This window comes from Mastigoproctus giganteus, chromosome 5, assembly GCF_048544385.1.
Source record: "Mastigoproctus giganteus isolate SK-2022 chromosome 5, ASM4854438v1, whole genome shotgun sequence".
Classification (NCBI taxonomy): domain Eukaryota; kingdom Metazoa; phylum Arthropoda; class Arachnida; order Uropygi; family Thelyphonidae; genus Mastigoproctus; species Mastigoproctus giganteus.
In genome coordinates, this window is record NC_143579.1 from 27,594,819 (window position 1) to 27,610,315 (window position 15,497).

General features: G+C 36.9%; 1 protein-coding gene across 8 annotated transcripts in view; it reads left to right on the forward strand.

The window, feature by feature from the left end:
* LOC150085263 (tropomyosin-like) overlaps positions 1-15,497 on the forward strand; it is a 108,712-nt gene that overhangs the window by 38,669 nt on the left and 54,546 nt on the right. For all 8 annotated transcript variants that reach the window (XM_090373954.1, XM_090373956.1, XM_090373955.1 and 5 more), the window contains one exon: positions 5,947-6,080. In XM_090373954.1, the coding sequence (XP_090230080.1) occupies positions 5,947-6,080 (134 nt within the window). The remainder of the gene's footprint in view (positions 1-5,946; positions 6,081-15,497) is intronic.

A 15,497-nucleotide genomic window follows, 5' to 3' on the forward strand; every position in this document is an offset into this window, starting at 1 on the left:
TTTGTTTTGCTACATTTTAATATGCATGATTTTACTAAACTCCAAATTTGCATCAGATGTTTCAAGTTAAAGAAAAGTGAACAGAAACCCACAAAATGTTATCTTTCTGAGAAGATACTGTGTCATTCAGAGATTCTCAGTGGTTTGTAAAGTTCAAAGAAAGCTGCTTGTCTGTTTAAGATATTTGCACTGGTTACCTTTCAACTTCAAAAACCAGTGATCCAGTTTCTTGTTTTCATGATCTGATCGGGAAGAAGCGATATTTAATTATTCACAGTTATTAGTGAAATTAGTATTTCTTGTGAAGCATGTCAATCAATTTTCACACAATGTTTGGGAATGCAGTACATTTCAACAAAGTTTATGCTCTGCATCTTTACTGATAATCATCGAGGGTCGAAAATTCTTGCATGATAGGATCTTCTTCAGTGTGCTGCTGTTGCTGATCCGTACGTTGTTTCTTCTATAATTAGTGGTGAAAAATCATGGTTGTATAGTATAACCCAGAAACAAAGGCAGTTCTCTCAGTGGAAGATTTTCTCCAAGGTTAAGAAAAGCAGGACAATTTCAGTCAAAGGTTGACTGAAATTGTCCTGCAATGATGCCTTGCAAGTCAAAAAGTTGATATTTGATTATGAATTTGGCCCACACTGTCAAACAATGAACCAGGAATATCACCAAATAGTTCTAGAGTGATTGAGTAATACTGTTTGGAGAAAATGGCTAGAAAACTGGTGCTTGCATCATGTCAGTGCCCTTTTAACTTGTTGCTTTTTGTTCAAGAATTTGGAAGCATCGCTGTAGTCCTGTTCTCCCAAACTCAATGGATTTACTGCCCTGTGATTTTTTTTTTTTTTTTCCTTCCTGTTTCCAAAGCTTAAAGCTCCTTTGAAAGGTTCACAGATTTGCAATGATAGGAAATTATTCCTGATTCAACACAGGAACTATTAGTAATGCCAAAAGAAGCATATCAGGAAAAGATATGCTTCTAGAAGTTGTAGAAACATTTGAATTGGTGTATGTAGTTCGAGGAGATTACTTTGAGAGATCCATCCAAATATTAGTTTTGTCCACAAACTTCTTTTATTCTGATCAACAAAAGTAGAAGGTATGAATGAAGAGGAAGCAACGTTATTTTCTTAAATTAGGAATTAAACTTTAGCTGTGATATTTATTCAAATTAGTTTTGGAGACGAACATTGATTTTAGAAATGGTAGTAGTAGTAGAGGTATGTGATGCAAGAAAGCAAGCGTATGAGCTTATGTAGCATCAGCCAAAAAAAAAAAAAAAAAAAGCCCACAATTTCACGCATCCCTCCATTTGCCTAGTTCCTCCTTCAATTTATTTAAGCTATCAATTTCCACAATGACAGATGGAAGTTTGTTCTAGCAATCAACTATCCGGCTGGCCAAAGGCAAATTTCTGCACATCTATTCTAGTACAACTGCCTTTCCTCAATTTGAATTTATGCCCTCTCAGGTTCTTAATCTGAGAAAGGGAGTGGGGAGAATCCCATCAGAATTGAACCTGCTCAACCCATTCAAGCCTTGTACACCTCGATCAGATCACCTTGCATCCAGGCACTGCAATTTGCAGAACTTAAGCCTTTCTTGGTAAGAGGACCCCTTTGTTCCTCCCAACGATCTTGTTGCCCTTCTCTGTATTTGCTCAAGCAACTCTGCATCCTTCCTAAAATGAGGCAGTACTCAAGGCATGGCCTGACTATTGCTTTATACAAAGGGATAATCACCTTTTCCCTACTAGCAAAATTCCTGTATGTCATTGACAATACCCCATGACCTGCTCTGGCACCTGTCTGCAATGCTCAGAAAACTTCATATCTGACTGCGCAATTACACCCAGGTCTTTTTCATTTTCTACCACCCGAAGTGTAATACCACACAGTTAGTACGTTTCTCTGTGCTTACTTCTACCCATATGCAGTACTTTGCATTTGTCAGTGTTATAAACTTCAGTTGCCACTTCTCAGCCCATCTGCCCAACTTTTCTAGATCCTGTTGCAGTAGCACACTGCCTTTATTGTCATTAACAACCCTGCCAACCTTCGTATCATCTGCATACTTGGACATTAAGCCTGATACACTTTCATCAATATTTTTGATAAATATACAAAACAACAGTGGGCCCAACACCAAACCGTGTGGGACTCCGCTAATAACATTATTATGAGGTATACAATAGAAGTAACAAATGGAAGCAGTCTAACTCCCATAAACCCATTCTCGGTAACAATATGTCACTCATCAATTTGCATGGAATGCTGCCAGCCAGATTTATAATGTGCACTCATTGGTCAGCTTGTGAATCAACAGGGACAGTGATTTTATATATTCAGTGGTTATATGCACAATGCTTATATATGTTCACTTTTGTATTCTAATGTTGTTACTTTTTAATTGACCCAGATTCATTTGGTCTAATTAATCCAACTCAGAGGTTCGCAATGTGTGACCCCCTAGGGGACACACTTTGGTTTGTTTTTTTTTTTGGAGAGGCACATGGTGGTTTAATTCAATTTTATTTAATTTAATTTTTTTCATCAATTTTATTTCAATATTTGAGATTAAATGTGTTGAAGTATATACACAGTGATAAAAAAAGTAATGAAAGTGAATTCAAATAAGGCAAAATACAGATAAGGAAGATATTTTCTTACTCGTCTTTCTCCAAATTGTTCCCAAGGGACCGAATACACTTGTTACTCTATTCATACAAGCCTAAGAACATTCGTTTGCTGTGATGATATTTATTTCTGCTGTCACATTCTTCCGAACTCGATAAATGCTGTCAAATTGGCATCCTTTCAATTTCAGTTTAAACTTTGGAAATGGAAAAAAGGCTACTATAGCCTAATGCTGTGCAGGAAACTAGGTTCACTGTCATCTGTTTGAACAATATCTCTGCAAACATCTCACTGTATAAATTTTTCCTTATCACACAAACAGTGCGGAACAAACTTTGCAATTTTTTTTAAAGTCTGGTAATTGTGCACCTTACAGATTCCTTATGCACATTAACTTACTTGCTAACATTCTCTGTGTTAATCGTTGGTGGTCACTTGCTAGTAAATTGTGCACTTTGTTCAATTCAGGGTGGGGAAATTGTTTTTGATCATCCACTTTGAGAATTATCTGCTACATCCAACTTGCCTTTCTTTAAAATATTTAAACTAGGAGCATCCAGCCTTTTTTGGGTGGAAGCCTAAACAAAATGCTGAAGTTTGCAAGGTATATTAGTTGTCATGGCAAGTGGATTTTGGGCTGCAAGACCAGTTCCATATCACTAATTATGCATTTTTTGAAATGTAATTTAATTTTCATTATCTATGTTTGTATTTATAGTTTAGTTTTTTTTTTTTTACATTTAATAATTAAATACAAAAATTCAACAATCATTACATAATACTAATAACATACCTATTATACGGTTATAATAATATTGATGAATTCTGAGGAAGGTGCACCTAATATTTAATAAAAAATTTATAATTCAAAATTTATGTCAATAATTATGGTTTATTTCATGCAGCTACAACTACTGTAGCTGCATGAAATAAACTACTGTAATGTGTGACCCGCTTTTAGTCTTCCACATGCTTTGAAGCGTGTTGAAGACCAAAAGCGAGTGTTGTAAGGCATATATATATAAAGCACGTATATGTGCAATGTGACCACTGATACCACCTCCATTGAGTGCAAAGGAGAGATCTAAGCTATTTTAACAGTCGAAGAAATTACAGCGTGTGATGGAGTTGAGCAAAGAAGCCGGAGAAGGTCCATCCTCATCTTCAGAGCCTTAAATCTCCCCAGAAATGTTAGAAGTGAATTCGAAGTTGATACTGCAAATGAAAATGATGAAGGGTCCTTGAAGCCCAATCATAAATGAAAGGCGAAGAAGCCGAAACCGACTGCCAGATGTACTCCATTAAATTGTTCAAAACATGGTGGGTGTAATATACAGCAGGAGCAGCAACAGGATTTTAAGAAACACCGAAGCATCCACACAAAGTTTAAACGTACAATTTCAGGCTGTTCCATGTGTGATCGGCTTTGGTTCAAGAATGTGAAGATTGTAGCACGTTCTTCTGCAAACAGCATTTCCAGATGAGGATGTAAGTCAAATGTCGACCTGTAACAGCTGTCATGGCTCTCTCAAGAACAAAGCGATTCTGGCTCTATCAAAGTCAAATGGTTTTAAATATCATATGATGCCACAGCACTTGCCGAAACTAGATTTGGTAACAGAATATCTCATATCTCCGTGGCTCCCATTCGTGCAGATTCGTCGCCTGCAGCATTCATACAGTCAATACGGGATCCTCGGTCAAGTGACAAATGTTCACCTAAAGAAGTTTCACTTAACATCCGCTAGCGTGCTTGGCGTGCAGTTTTTTTTTTTTTAAGTGTGTGTGGTAAACTAATGAGAGACGTTGAGACAATGAGAGTCATTGATTGATTTTTTTATTTTTGAACAATCAAGGATTTTTAATGGCATACAAAATATTGAACAGTAATTTAATTTCATATAATATAAATGTAAGAAGGAATAGGATTATAGAAGAATCTCTTTGAGATTACTAGAATTTCTTGTGTGCTGTTTTGGATGCATATTACCTATTGCATTTTCTGTGTTTTTAAGAAATTCAGTTATTCTTGGATTATTTCTGTAAACCCAAGTATAAAAATCTTGCACTGATAGATAGTGATTGAAGTGGCCAGGTGACATTACCAAATAGTTATATAACATGGTTTGGAAATATTTCTGGATGTAATGCCATTATTGAAGCTCAACAATGGCATTATTTCTAGATAAAACCTTACCGGTGCAGTTTCAAGAGCAAACTACTTGTTCCTCTGAAATTTTCTATAGAATTTGTCCAGTGATGAGTAATATAAGCCAAGATATTGCCATTTTATCAAGGTAAAAAAAATATTTTTTTTTTACCTTTCCAGTTGAAAAACAATTTAAGATAAACTAATAATTTGTAAATTAAAACCACTCTTATATGGCATATAAAAGGCAAGGAGATTTCTTGTTGCATTCAGCAATAATTTTATAAATTATATGAGTGATTTTAATTATCACACCATATTTAATTTATACTTTGAGCTAATTTTATTATTGTGCTGGCTCTGGGAATTTTTTTTTTATTTTGGCAAACATGAAAATGTGCATACTCTTTCCAAAGGGGATACTATTTTAAATCTTTGTTTTTTTATTACCTTTTACTTCAGGCCTGTAAGTACAAACTACATGAAATGAGAAGTGAATTGAAAAACAGAAATAAGCTTTCCCTATATTCTTAAATGATTATCATTATGAGGCTTGAGGTATTTACCACTTAATATTTTTTTACCTTGCCAGTAAGCAATTGTTCATGTTTTATAATGTCCTGTTACCCAATAATTTTGAATAATCTCTTGATAATGCGTAGTTCAAATAAGCCTAAAGTTAAAAACATGAATTAAAAATAAAATATACTGGCTTAACCACCTCCACTGAAAGAATCATAGATAGGTAAATTCAGATGAATAGCTAAAATTTTGACCTATAAGCATCTTTTAAACAAGGAATGACTTGCCGAGTGATTTGAAATTGACATCCCTTGGATCAGATTATATAAGATTTGTAGAAGAATAAGAGAAATTTACCTCAATATGAATTTTTTTCAAAATTTGCATTTAACTTTTTTTAATTGTTTTTTTATTAATTTTATTACTGTAATAATTTTACATTAATTTTATTTTTGTTTATTTGCTGGAGAGTGTCATTAGGAAGTGTTCTATGTATCATATTGAGGTAAATTTCTCTTATTCTTCTACAAATATTGAAATGCAATGTAGAACATATTGAGCATCGTAACTGTCTTATACTAATAAACAAGAACTAAGCAAACACTGAATGAACTGTTTTCTGTATTACAGGCAGAAGGTGAAGTTGCTGCTTTGAACAGACGTATTCAACTTATAGAAGAAGATTTGGAACGCTCAGAAGAACGTCTCAAGATTGCAACTCAAAAGCTAGAAGAAGCCTCACATGCAAATGATGAGAGTGAACGGTAAATATATATATATTTTTTTCCCCTTTTATAATAATATAAGCCAACAAAATATTAGTATATAAAAGGTCAGATTAAAATTGTTTACACATTACCATCTTCATGAATTGGGTAATCTTTAACTCTTTCAGCAGTTTGCATGTGTTTGTGTGTATTGATTGTTATTTATGTGTTTTGTCTAGACATTGCATTGTTGTCAAAAGCAGTTATATAGCAATTTGTGCTATATAACTAATAGTCCAGAATGTTGAAATGTTTAGTAGAAAGAAAGTAAAAAGTGCACAATTGAAGACTATGAAGTTCATACTCTGGGAGCATAATTTGCTGTCCACGCTGGCAAACAGGAATGAATATCTACCTACTTCAAGCTCTGTCAGTGCAGTGCAAGAATAGCTTGGTAGTCTTACTCTGTAATTGAATGTATACATAACACCAGTAAATATGAAGACTTGCTGTCTCAGTGTCAAGCTATGTGGTAGCCTTATCTGCATGATACATTGCCATGTGCCACTTGTTTAAAGAGGTCTGAATTTGAATTCTGTTGCTAACTGGAGGAATTCTTTCTGAAGTCCTTTTCATTCAAGGCTATAGTTAGCCAATCTTAGGCAGAAGCTGTAGGATATCCCAGTGAGTTATTCCAGTTTTTTCAGCCCATACAACATGCAAATTGGCTGTATGACTGTAAAACAGGGATTTGTTTTTTGGTTTGGCCAAAAAACAAATCCCTGTGTGTGAACATGCACCCTACTTGCCAGACCTGTCCCCTTGTGACATTTCTCTCTTCCGTAAACTGCAAATTGTACTTAGGGAATCAGTATTCAGTCCATTGAAGACATTCAGAGAAAAAAAACCAAAGTGTCAAAAGGATTTAGAGAAAATGACTTCCAGGAATGTTTCTGTGGTTGGAAGAAATGTGTGGAACAGTGTGCATGCCCAAGGCAATTATTTCGAAGAGAATATCTTATAAGGTACGAAATGTTTCATTATATTTATTTTATTCCAACAGTCTATTTAGTAGTCACACCTTGTATAATGACATTTAGCCTGTGATTTGCTGTACAGAAAGTAGCAACCTTCAAGGCTCTTGGGCCTTACACATTAATTTAATGATCTTAAGTTTCTTAACATGGAAGTGTTGGAATGTTAATTTCATGATTATGTTAAGTGTAATTATTAAATAAAAGGTTAAAAATAAAATAAACTTTGAATAAATCAAAAAAACCCAGATTGTGGGAGTTCAGATTTGGAGTATATGATTATTAGTTATAAAAGAAGTACTGCTTATTATAATTATTACACAAGAAATGTGCTTTAACATCTAATATAGTTTTGAAAATGTATATTTAATGCAGATGTTAGACTGCTGAAATAAGGACACTTCTCTTGCATTAAGAGACTGTTTAATTTTGAAAATTTTTAAAAAAATTAACAATACCACTAAAAGATCTTGCACTTTGGTACTTCTCTATATGCCTTCTTCTGAAATGAGAAAATTTAAGCTTAAACGTTTACACTTGCAGTTTTGTTTGCTACATTCCTGCTAACAAAGAGGAGTGACAGTGAAACAAAGGCTCTGTGGAAATTTAGGAATGGGAACGTCTGGTGCCGAGCACCGATGTTTACTCTTGTTTGGGGGCTGTTTTACTTCTTCTGCTGGTTGCTTGTGAATTAATCGAGAGGTTGGTATATATGGATTAACTGAAATGCTCTTGCCTGTCAGTGATCCTAGTTGATCCTTTGAGTCTAGTGAAGCAAGGTAGGCACTAGTGGTCAGACTCAGATGTTGGGAGGACTCTTTGTGAATAAATGCTGATTGACAGATATTTGGATAGGAGTGATATTACATCACCCAAATCCAGCTTCTTTCATCTTCTCCACCATGGGGACAACCATAGTGGAGGGCAGAGCCATGTCAAGGGTGAGGTGAACGAGACTCTTGCCTCAGGTTAAAAGCTGAAAGGGGCGCCAAAAGAAAGATTAAATAATTGCCAATATTGCCATGATTAACAGTAGGGCACAATTTTTCATTCTTGCCTCAGGTACTAAAATGGCTCGGCACTGCCCTGGTGGAGGGTGTGAAGGGATGCTAATTCTGTCAGGGTGAGTGAAAGAAAGAAGCACTTATCATTGAAGGGACCTCCCACAAAAATATCAGTAGGAATGGTGGTGGGGGCAGAATTACTCTCTACCATGTGAAAATCCTTTTCTCTAGCTCTATTTCTACTCGTCTTCCCTAGTTGCCCCTGCTCCTAACCAATGGCTCACCACACAGGTCATTCATTCTCGGTTACTTGCGTATGTGGGTGGATGGATGGTCACCACACAGCCTGCCATACAGCACTCTTCCATAGAGAATTCTCTCACATTTGATATAACCACGATTAAGTCTGCCTGTAAGAAACAGCCCAACCAACCCACATCCACCAACCTCCAGCTGATTTGCAAGCAAGAGGAGACAGTGAGGAAACAGCACTACTCTGCCATCAGGTGCCCTGTTCCCACAGAATAGGGACAACTGGTGGCAGAGTGCTACTATTTTCATGCAGAAAAGCCTTCACTTTACTTTTATTAATCTTTGTTAGCAAGAAGGTAACATTTATGTAATCTCTGAATCTAAAATTCCATCACTGGACTCAAGAGTGATTCCGTTGGATCGGAAAAGTGCCAATGTATATCCAATACATAAGGGCAGCTCTAAAGGTGAAGTGGGAAATTACCAGCCAGTTAGTCTAACCTCAGTAGCAGGGAAAATCATGGAGACTATGATTAAGGGTGGAATTCAGGATCACTTAGATAGAAATGGAATTCTGAAGGATACTCAGCATGGTTTTGTAAAGGGAAAATCATGTTTAACTAATCTGGTTAGCTATTTTGACAGGGTCACTCAAGAGCTGGACTTTGGGAATAATTTCGACGTTGTTTATTTGGATTTCAGCAAAACATTTGACTCATTCCCACACGAGCAGTTACTTTATAAGCTGCAACAGGTTGGAATCACAGGGAAAGTCCTTAGATGGATAGCAGGGTGGCTTCAGGGCAGGAGGCAGAGGGTTGTGATAAATGGTTATTCCTCAGATTGGGTTGATGTAAGAAGTGGGGTTCCCCAAGGATCAGTATTAGGACCATTGTTGTTTGATTTTCATAAATGACATCAATGAAGGGATAGAGGTAGTGATGTCTAAATTTCTAGATGATGTAAAGATTGGTAGAGTAGTTAATGATTTCTGCCAAGCAGAGCTTCTGAATGATAGAAGTGGTCAGAGAAATGGCAGCTATGCTTTAATCCAGCAAAGTGTAAGGTATTTCACCTTACACTTAAAGTTGAAAGAAATACATATAGATAGCAAAGCTGCCTAAGGTATTACATCTGGGAAACAGTAACCCCAAAATAACTTATACACTTGATGGAGTTGAACTGAAGCCAGTAGTGGGGCAAAGGGACTTGGGTGTTACGATACGGTCAGACATGAAGTTCTCCAAGCATTGTAGACAAGTTGCAAGGAAGTCCCGTGGTGTCCTATCGATGATTTATCGAACATTTGCTAGTAGAGATGGCATTTGCTAGAAAGGATGTCATGATCCCATTATATAAGGCTTTTGTTAGACTACACTTGGAATACTGTGAATTAGTCTAACTAATTCACAGTATTCTAAGTATGGAGACTGCACCTATAGAAAGTGCTTCTTGAAAGGGTCCAAAGACTGGTAACTCACCTGGTGAGATCGGCAAAAGGGTGTCCATATGAGGAAAGACTGAATATGTGGGTTACAGAGCTTGGAAACTAGCACCTTAGAGGAGACTTGATTGAGGAAGTAGTAGTGATATATGATGCAAGAAAGCAAGTGTATGAGCTTATGCAGCATCAGCCAAAAAAAAAAAAAAAAAAAATCACACCATTCCCTCCAAATGCCTGTCCAGTTCCTCCTTAAATTTATTTAACCTATCAATTTCCGCAATGACAGATGGAAGTTAGTTCCAGCAATTAACCACCCGCTGGCTAAAGGCAAATTTCTGCACATCTATTCTAAATTTATCTTTTCTTAATTTGAATTTATGCCCCCTTAGGTTTGTAATTTAAACAAGTGGAAGGATCCCATCAGAATTCAGCGTGCTCAACCCATTCAAGGCCTTATACACCTCAATCAGATCACCGCGGAGGTGCCTAGTCTCCAGCCACTGCAATTTACAGAACTTAAGCCTCTCTTGGTAAGAGGATCCCTTCATTCCTCTCACCAGTCTTGTTGCCCTTTTCTGTACACGCTCAAGCAAATCTACATCCTTCCTAAAATGAGGCCTCCAGACCTATACTGAAGGCATGGTCTGACCATTGCCTTATACAGAGGGACAATCACCTCCTTTTCTCTGCTAGCAAAATTCTTATACACCATTGACAACACCCCATGACCTCCCCTGGCAGCCTGTCTGCATTGCTCAGAAACTTCATATCTGACTACACAATTACTCCCAGGTCTTTTTCATTTTCTACCACCTTAAGTGTAGTACCACGCAGTTGGTATGTTTTTCTCGGGTTACTTCTACCCATATGCAGTACTTTGTATTTGTCAAGGTTAAACTTCAGTTGCCACTTCTTAGCCAATCTGCCCAAATTTTCTAGATCCTGTTGCAGTAGTACACTGCCATTATTGTCATTAACAACCCTGCCAACCTTTGTATCATCTGCAAACTTCGACACTAAGCCTGATATACCTTCATCAATATCATTGATAAATAAACAAAACAACAGTGGACCCAACACTGAACCCTGTGGGACTCCACTAATAACATTAGTCCAAGAAGAGCAGCACCCATTGATTACCACCCTCTGTCTTCTCGCACTTAACCATCCTTTTATCCATTGTAGCAACTTACCCTTAATACCATTCTGCTCCAATTTGTACAATAGTCTTCCATGCGCAACAGTGTCAAAAGCTTTCCTGAAATCCAAATATATGATATCAAAATTATTTTTTGCATCCAGTTCCTTTGCAACCACATCATAATATCCTATCAAATTTGTCAGACAAGACTTTCCCTTAACAAACCCATGCTGTGTCTGAATTATTGCTGCAGTCTTGTCTAGATGATCCTGCAATGCATCTTTAACCAGTGACTCCATTATTTTACCCGGAACAGAAGTTAAACTAACTGGCCTGTAATTATTTGTGTCACCCTTCGATCCCTCTTTGTGAATTGATGATACATTTGTACATCTCCAATCCGTGGGGACCTCCCCTGAGTCCAAGGAGGCTCTCATAATTATGGCTAAGGGTTTGCTTAGTTACTTTGCTGTCTCCTTTAATATAACTGGATAGATCCCATCCACCCCAGGGGCCTTTCTTATGTTTAACTTCAACAATTTCTCCTCCACTTTGCTCTCAGTTATTATAAAATCATTAAGCACCCTGCTACAATTTGATAACCTTCTGCCATTTTCAAACCTTAATAACTCCTCATGTGTGAATGTAGATGCAAAATACTCATTCAGTTTGTTTGCTATCTGAGCAGGATCATCAACAGTCGAACCATCGATATCAAGTGGACCAATCACATTCATCCCCTTCCTTTTAGAGTGTATATCAGTAAAGAAATCCTTGCTGTTTTTCTTAGCATCCTTTGCCAAACATTTCTCGTAATCTGCCTTCCCCTGCCTAACTTCCTTTGTGACCTGATTACAGACTAGCTTATATCTGGCATAGGCTTCTGAGTTGCTTGATAATTTATATGCATCCCATGCATTTTTCTTCTCTGTCACGAGTCTCATTAGTTCATTTGATAACCATTTAGGCCTAAACCTGGAACAATATTTCTTAATAGGTATGAAACTTTTAGTAGCTTCCACGATTAATTCCTTGAATGCTTCCCACTTAGAATTTACTGTTGGTAACATCATCAGTTGATCCTACTGTACAGAATTTAAAAACTGTCTGAGACCACTGTACTCACCTTTACGGAAGCAAAAACCCTTTCCTTTACCTCTGATGGTAATTATATCTTTAAGTAAATCCAACATCAGTACACTGTGATCACTGCCACCTAGTGGTTCCTTTATCTGCAAATTCTTAATACACGAATGATCACTGCTGATAACCAGATCAAGAGTATTACCCTCTCTTGTTGCCTCTCGAACATGCTGCTGCAGAAAACAATCATCCAATAAATCCACAAAAGTCTGACTAGTGTGTGAGTGACCAACCCACAAGTTCCAGTCAATTATCTGGGAAGTTAAAATCCCCCATTATAAGACATTCTGATTTACTAGCCCGCTCTATTTCTCTGTACAATTTTTCATTGTACTCATTCGAGTCATCAGGCCTATAACACACTCCTACTCTTATTTTTGCTTTCTCAGTGCTTATGTCACACCAAACTGACTCAACAGTGCACTGTTCATCTATATCAACTGGATGCACTTCTTATGATTTTGTTTTCCTTAATTAACAGCATGACACCTCCTCCTTTCCTGTCCTGTCTGTCCTTTCTGTACACATTGTACTCCCCAAATTCGAATTCTGCATTCCTAATATCAGTGTGACACCACGTCTCTGATATCTCAACAATATCCACCTTTGATGTCTTGACCAACACTTCAAATTCATCAAATTTATTTTCTATACTTCTAGCATTGGTATACATGCAAGCATACATGCACCTATTCCTATTCCCTCTGACACATCCCATATACCCTGTTTCACGATGACTGCCATCAGTCCCCGAAACTCCCAGCACCTCTCGCTCCAGGTCGCTACTTATTCTAATAGAAAGTGTTTAAGCTTTAGGCTCTGAGAGGCATAAGTAAAATGAGTGAGGTTGAAATGTTAATGGTTATAAATGATTCTAGAACTAGGGGCCATAAATTCAAGTTATGGGGGGGGAGATGTTTAGACTGGATTGCAGGAAGTTTTATTTTAGCCAGCAAGTTATAAATTACTGGAATAAGTTACCTACATGGGTGGTAGAGGCTGACAGTCTGGGGAAATTCAAAGGTCAGCTGGATAATTACCTAAGGGAGGAGGGAAATGCATAAGTTGTCCATTTCCTTTTCTGTTATTAATTTTTATTATTATTATTATTAATTTGTTTTTCTTATTATTTTATATACAGGCTGGCCTCGATTAACGCAATTAATTCGTCCCGTGAGCGCATCGTGCGAAACGGAAACACGTTAATCGAATATAATAACCAATAGGGAAAATTATAATTGGTCCTTGACCTTCTGGAATGTCCATAAAGAATTTTAAAAATACCTTTTAAATAACTTTTTAACTGTATACAATGTAAAAGAAAATGAAAATAATTATGTAATTAAATGTTTATTGCATAAAACAGTGATTCCCAAACTGTGTGCTGCGGAATATTTTAAATTTTCGAGGGAAACACAGCAATACTTGACATTAGTCGGATACTACGCAAACTATTAGCTCAAGGTAGTTCACAGTTTCAACATTTCTTATTAAGTTGTTTGGACCTAACTACTTAATAAATGGAACTGTTAGGTATTTCTTTTGGTCTAGGTGTGCTGTGAAAATTACTGAGACACTTTAAGGCGCCGTGAACCGAGAAAATTTGGGAACCTGTGACATAAAATACACAATTAAGAAATGACTGTTGCGGAAATATTTGAACAGCGTTGACTTTCTCTTTTCATCAATCAATTTCCGATAGCCGACAATAAGCTTCTCTGGGCCCTGGCACAATAAATATCACAGAGAACCTCAAACCAAAGGTTTGAGGTTCTCTGCGATACGAAAGATTTCATCTAGTTCTTTTACGGTTATCTCCTTTGCGGTAACGTTTTCATCTGGCTCATTTAAAAATTTGAATTTTTAAATGCAAGTCTGCATTGGCTTTATTAGCGGGAGACAAACAAGTAACACGTTTTCTTCCGATGGTTGATGGAACACACTGAGGCAGGCAGCAAACAAACGTTTGTTTATTACCCGTCCGAGCATGGTAAGCTTAACGTGCGATTCAAATCTGTTAATCGAACTCGCGTTATGCGAGGCCTGGCTGTATTTTTTGTATTTTTTTTTTTTTTTATTATTATTTTATTTTTATTTTTTTTTTTGGCTGGTGCAGCATAAGCCATAGATTTCCTTGCACCATGTGGCCATTACTAATACTAAACGATTTTAAGTTAAAATTTTCCCATATCAGAAGGCTAACAGAAAGGTGTCAAAATAGAATGTTAGTCCTTTTCTGCAAAATTAATTTAAAAGCTTAATACTGAGTCATTATTTCAATATGCTTTAGCATCTCTCTCTCTCTCTCTCTCTCTCTCTCTCAGTAACTCAGGATTTTTTGTGGCTGGTGCAGCAAAAGCCTCACGCTTCCTTGCACCATATAGCTAATGATAATAATAATATTTGATCACTAGTCCCCCAATCAATCTACAACAGTGTTTCTCAAACAGTAGTAGGTACGCATTTGAAACCTTTTTTGTATTTTGAAATTAGGAAAATATACTGTGCACTAAATGAAAGCCACGAACTTGGTTTTTATTGGTAGCAATAAAACCTCAGTGTGATTACCATCAGTCATAGAAACATATATCCTAGCGAAAGTTCCCACTTTCACAAAAATGGGACTGTTAGTAACCCTGGGTATAACCTCCATGTGTAATTCCTAAAATACAACAAATAGTATACTGGAGGTGACCACCAGGTGTGAGCCCACGTAAACAGGGGTTAAAGTGTGACATCCACACCAGATAGAGGAATGCCACATCTGTGTTACCAGGCAACACTAGGTGGTAGATGACTCTCATCAACTTATGCAATACTTCCACTTTGTTTATTGGAGGCTTGAAGCAAGGTGAAATCCATGTTTAGTCAACAGAGCAAAGCTCATGCAACCTCCATCTCTTCCATCATTTGGTATGATTTGTGTCTTTTGGTGTTATGATGGCGAGATCCAGTCTTCCTTACATTGCAAGGATACAGCTCTAAACTGTTTGCAGGTTGGCTGCTATATAGTCCACTGGACTGAACCTGTTGGCAACTCTGTAGGAGGAGATATTTGGATCAGCTAGTGTATAATCTCACTACTCTGCCAGATAGTGACTGGAGGGAGACATATACTAATAGTGTATATGTGAAGGGGGGCATTGTTGAGGCCACATTATGTCAAGGAGCTGGATATATTGCTGCATGTGTATGCCACATCCAAAAATTTCATTACTTCATACAACAGCTTTTCTTTATTACTGAATACATCATGAACAGTCAAACCAATAGAACAAACTTATCTGCAAAAAGATCTGAACTTCCTAAACACTTTATTCATTTCGCAAATATATGTGGTCTCAGTGATGACCGTTTCTGTAATTGTTTTTCTGAACAATCCCCATTATCAGTTAATTCAACCGCTGCTCATCTCAATTGTTTTAATTTGCTGTATGATTCCTTTCACTTAAAAAG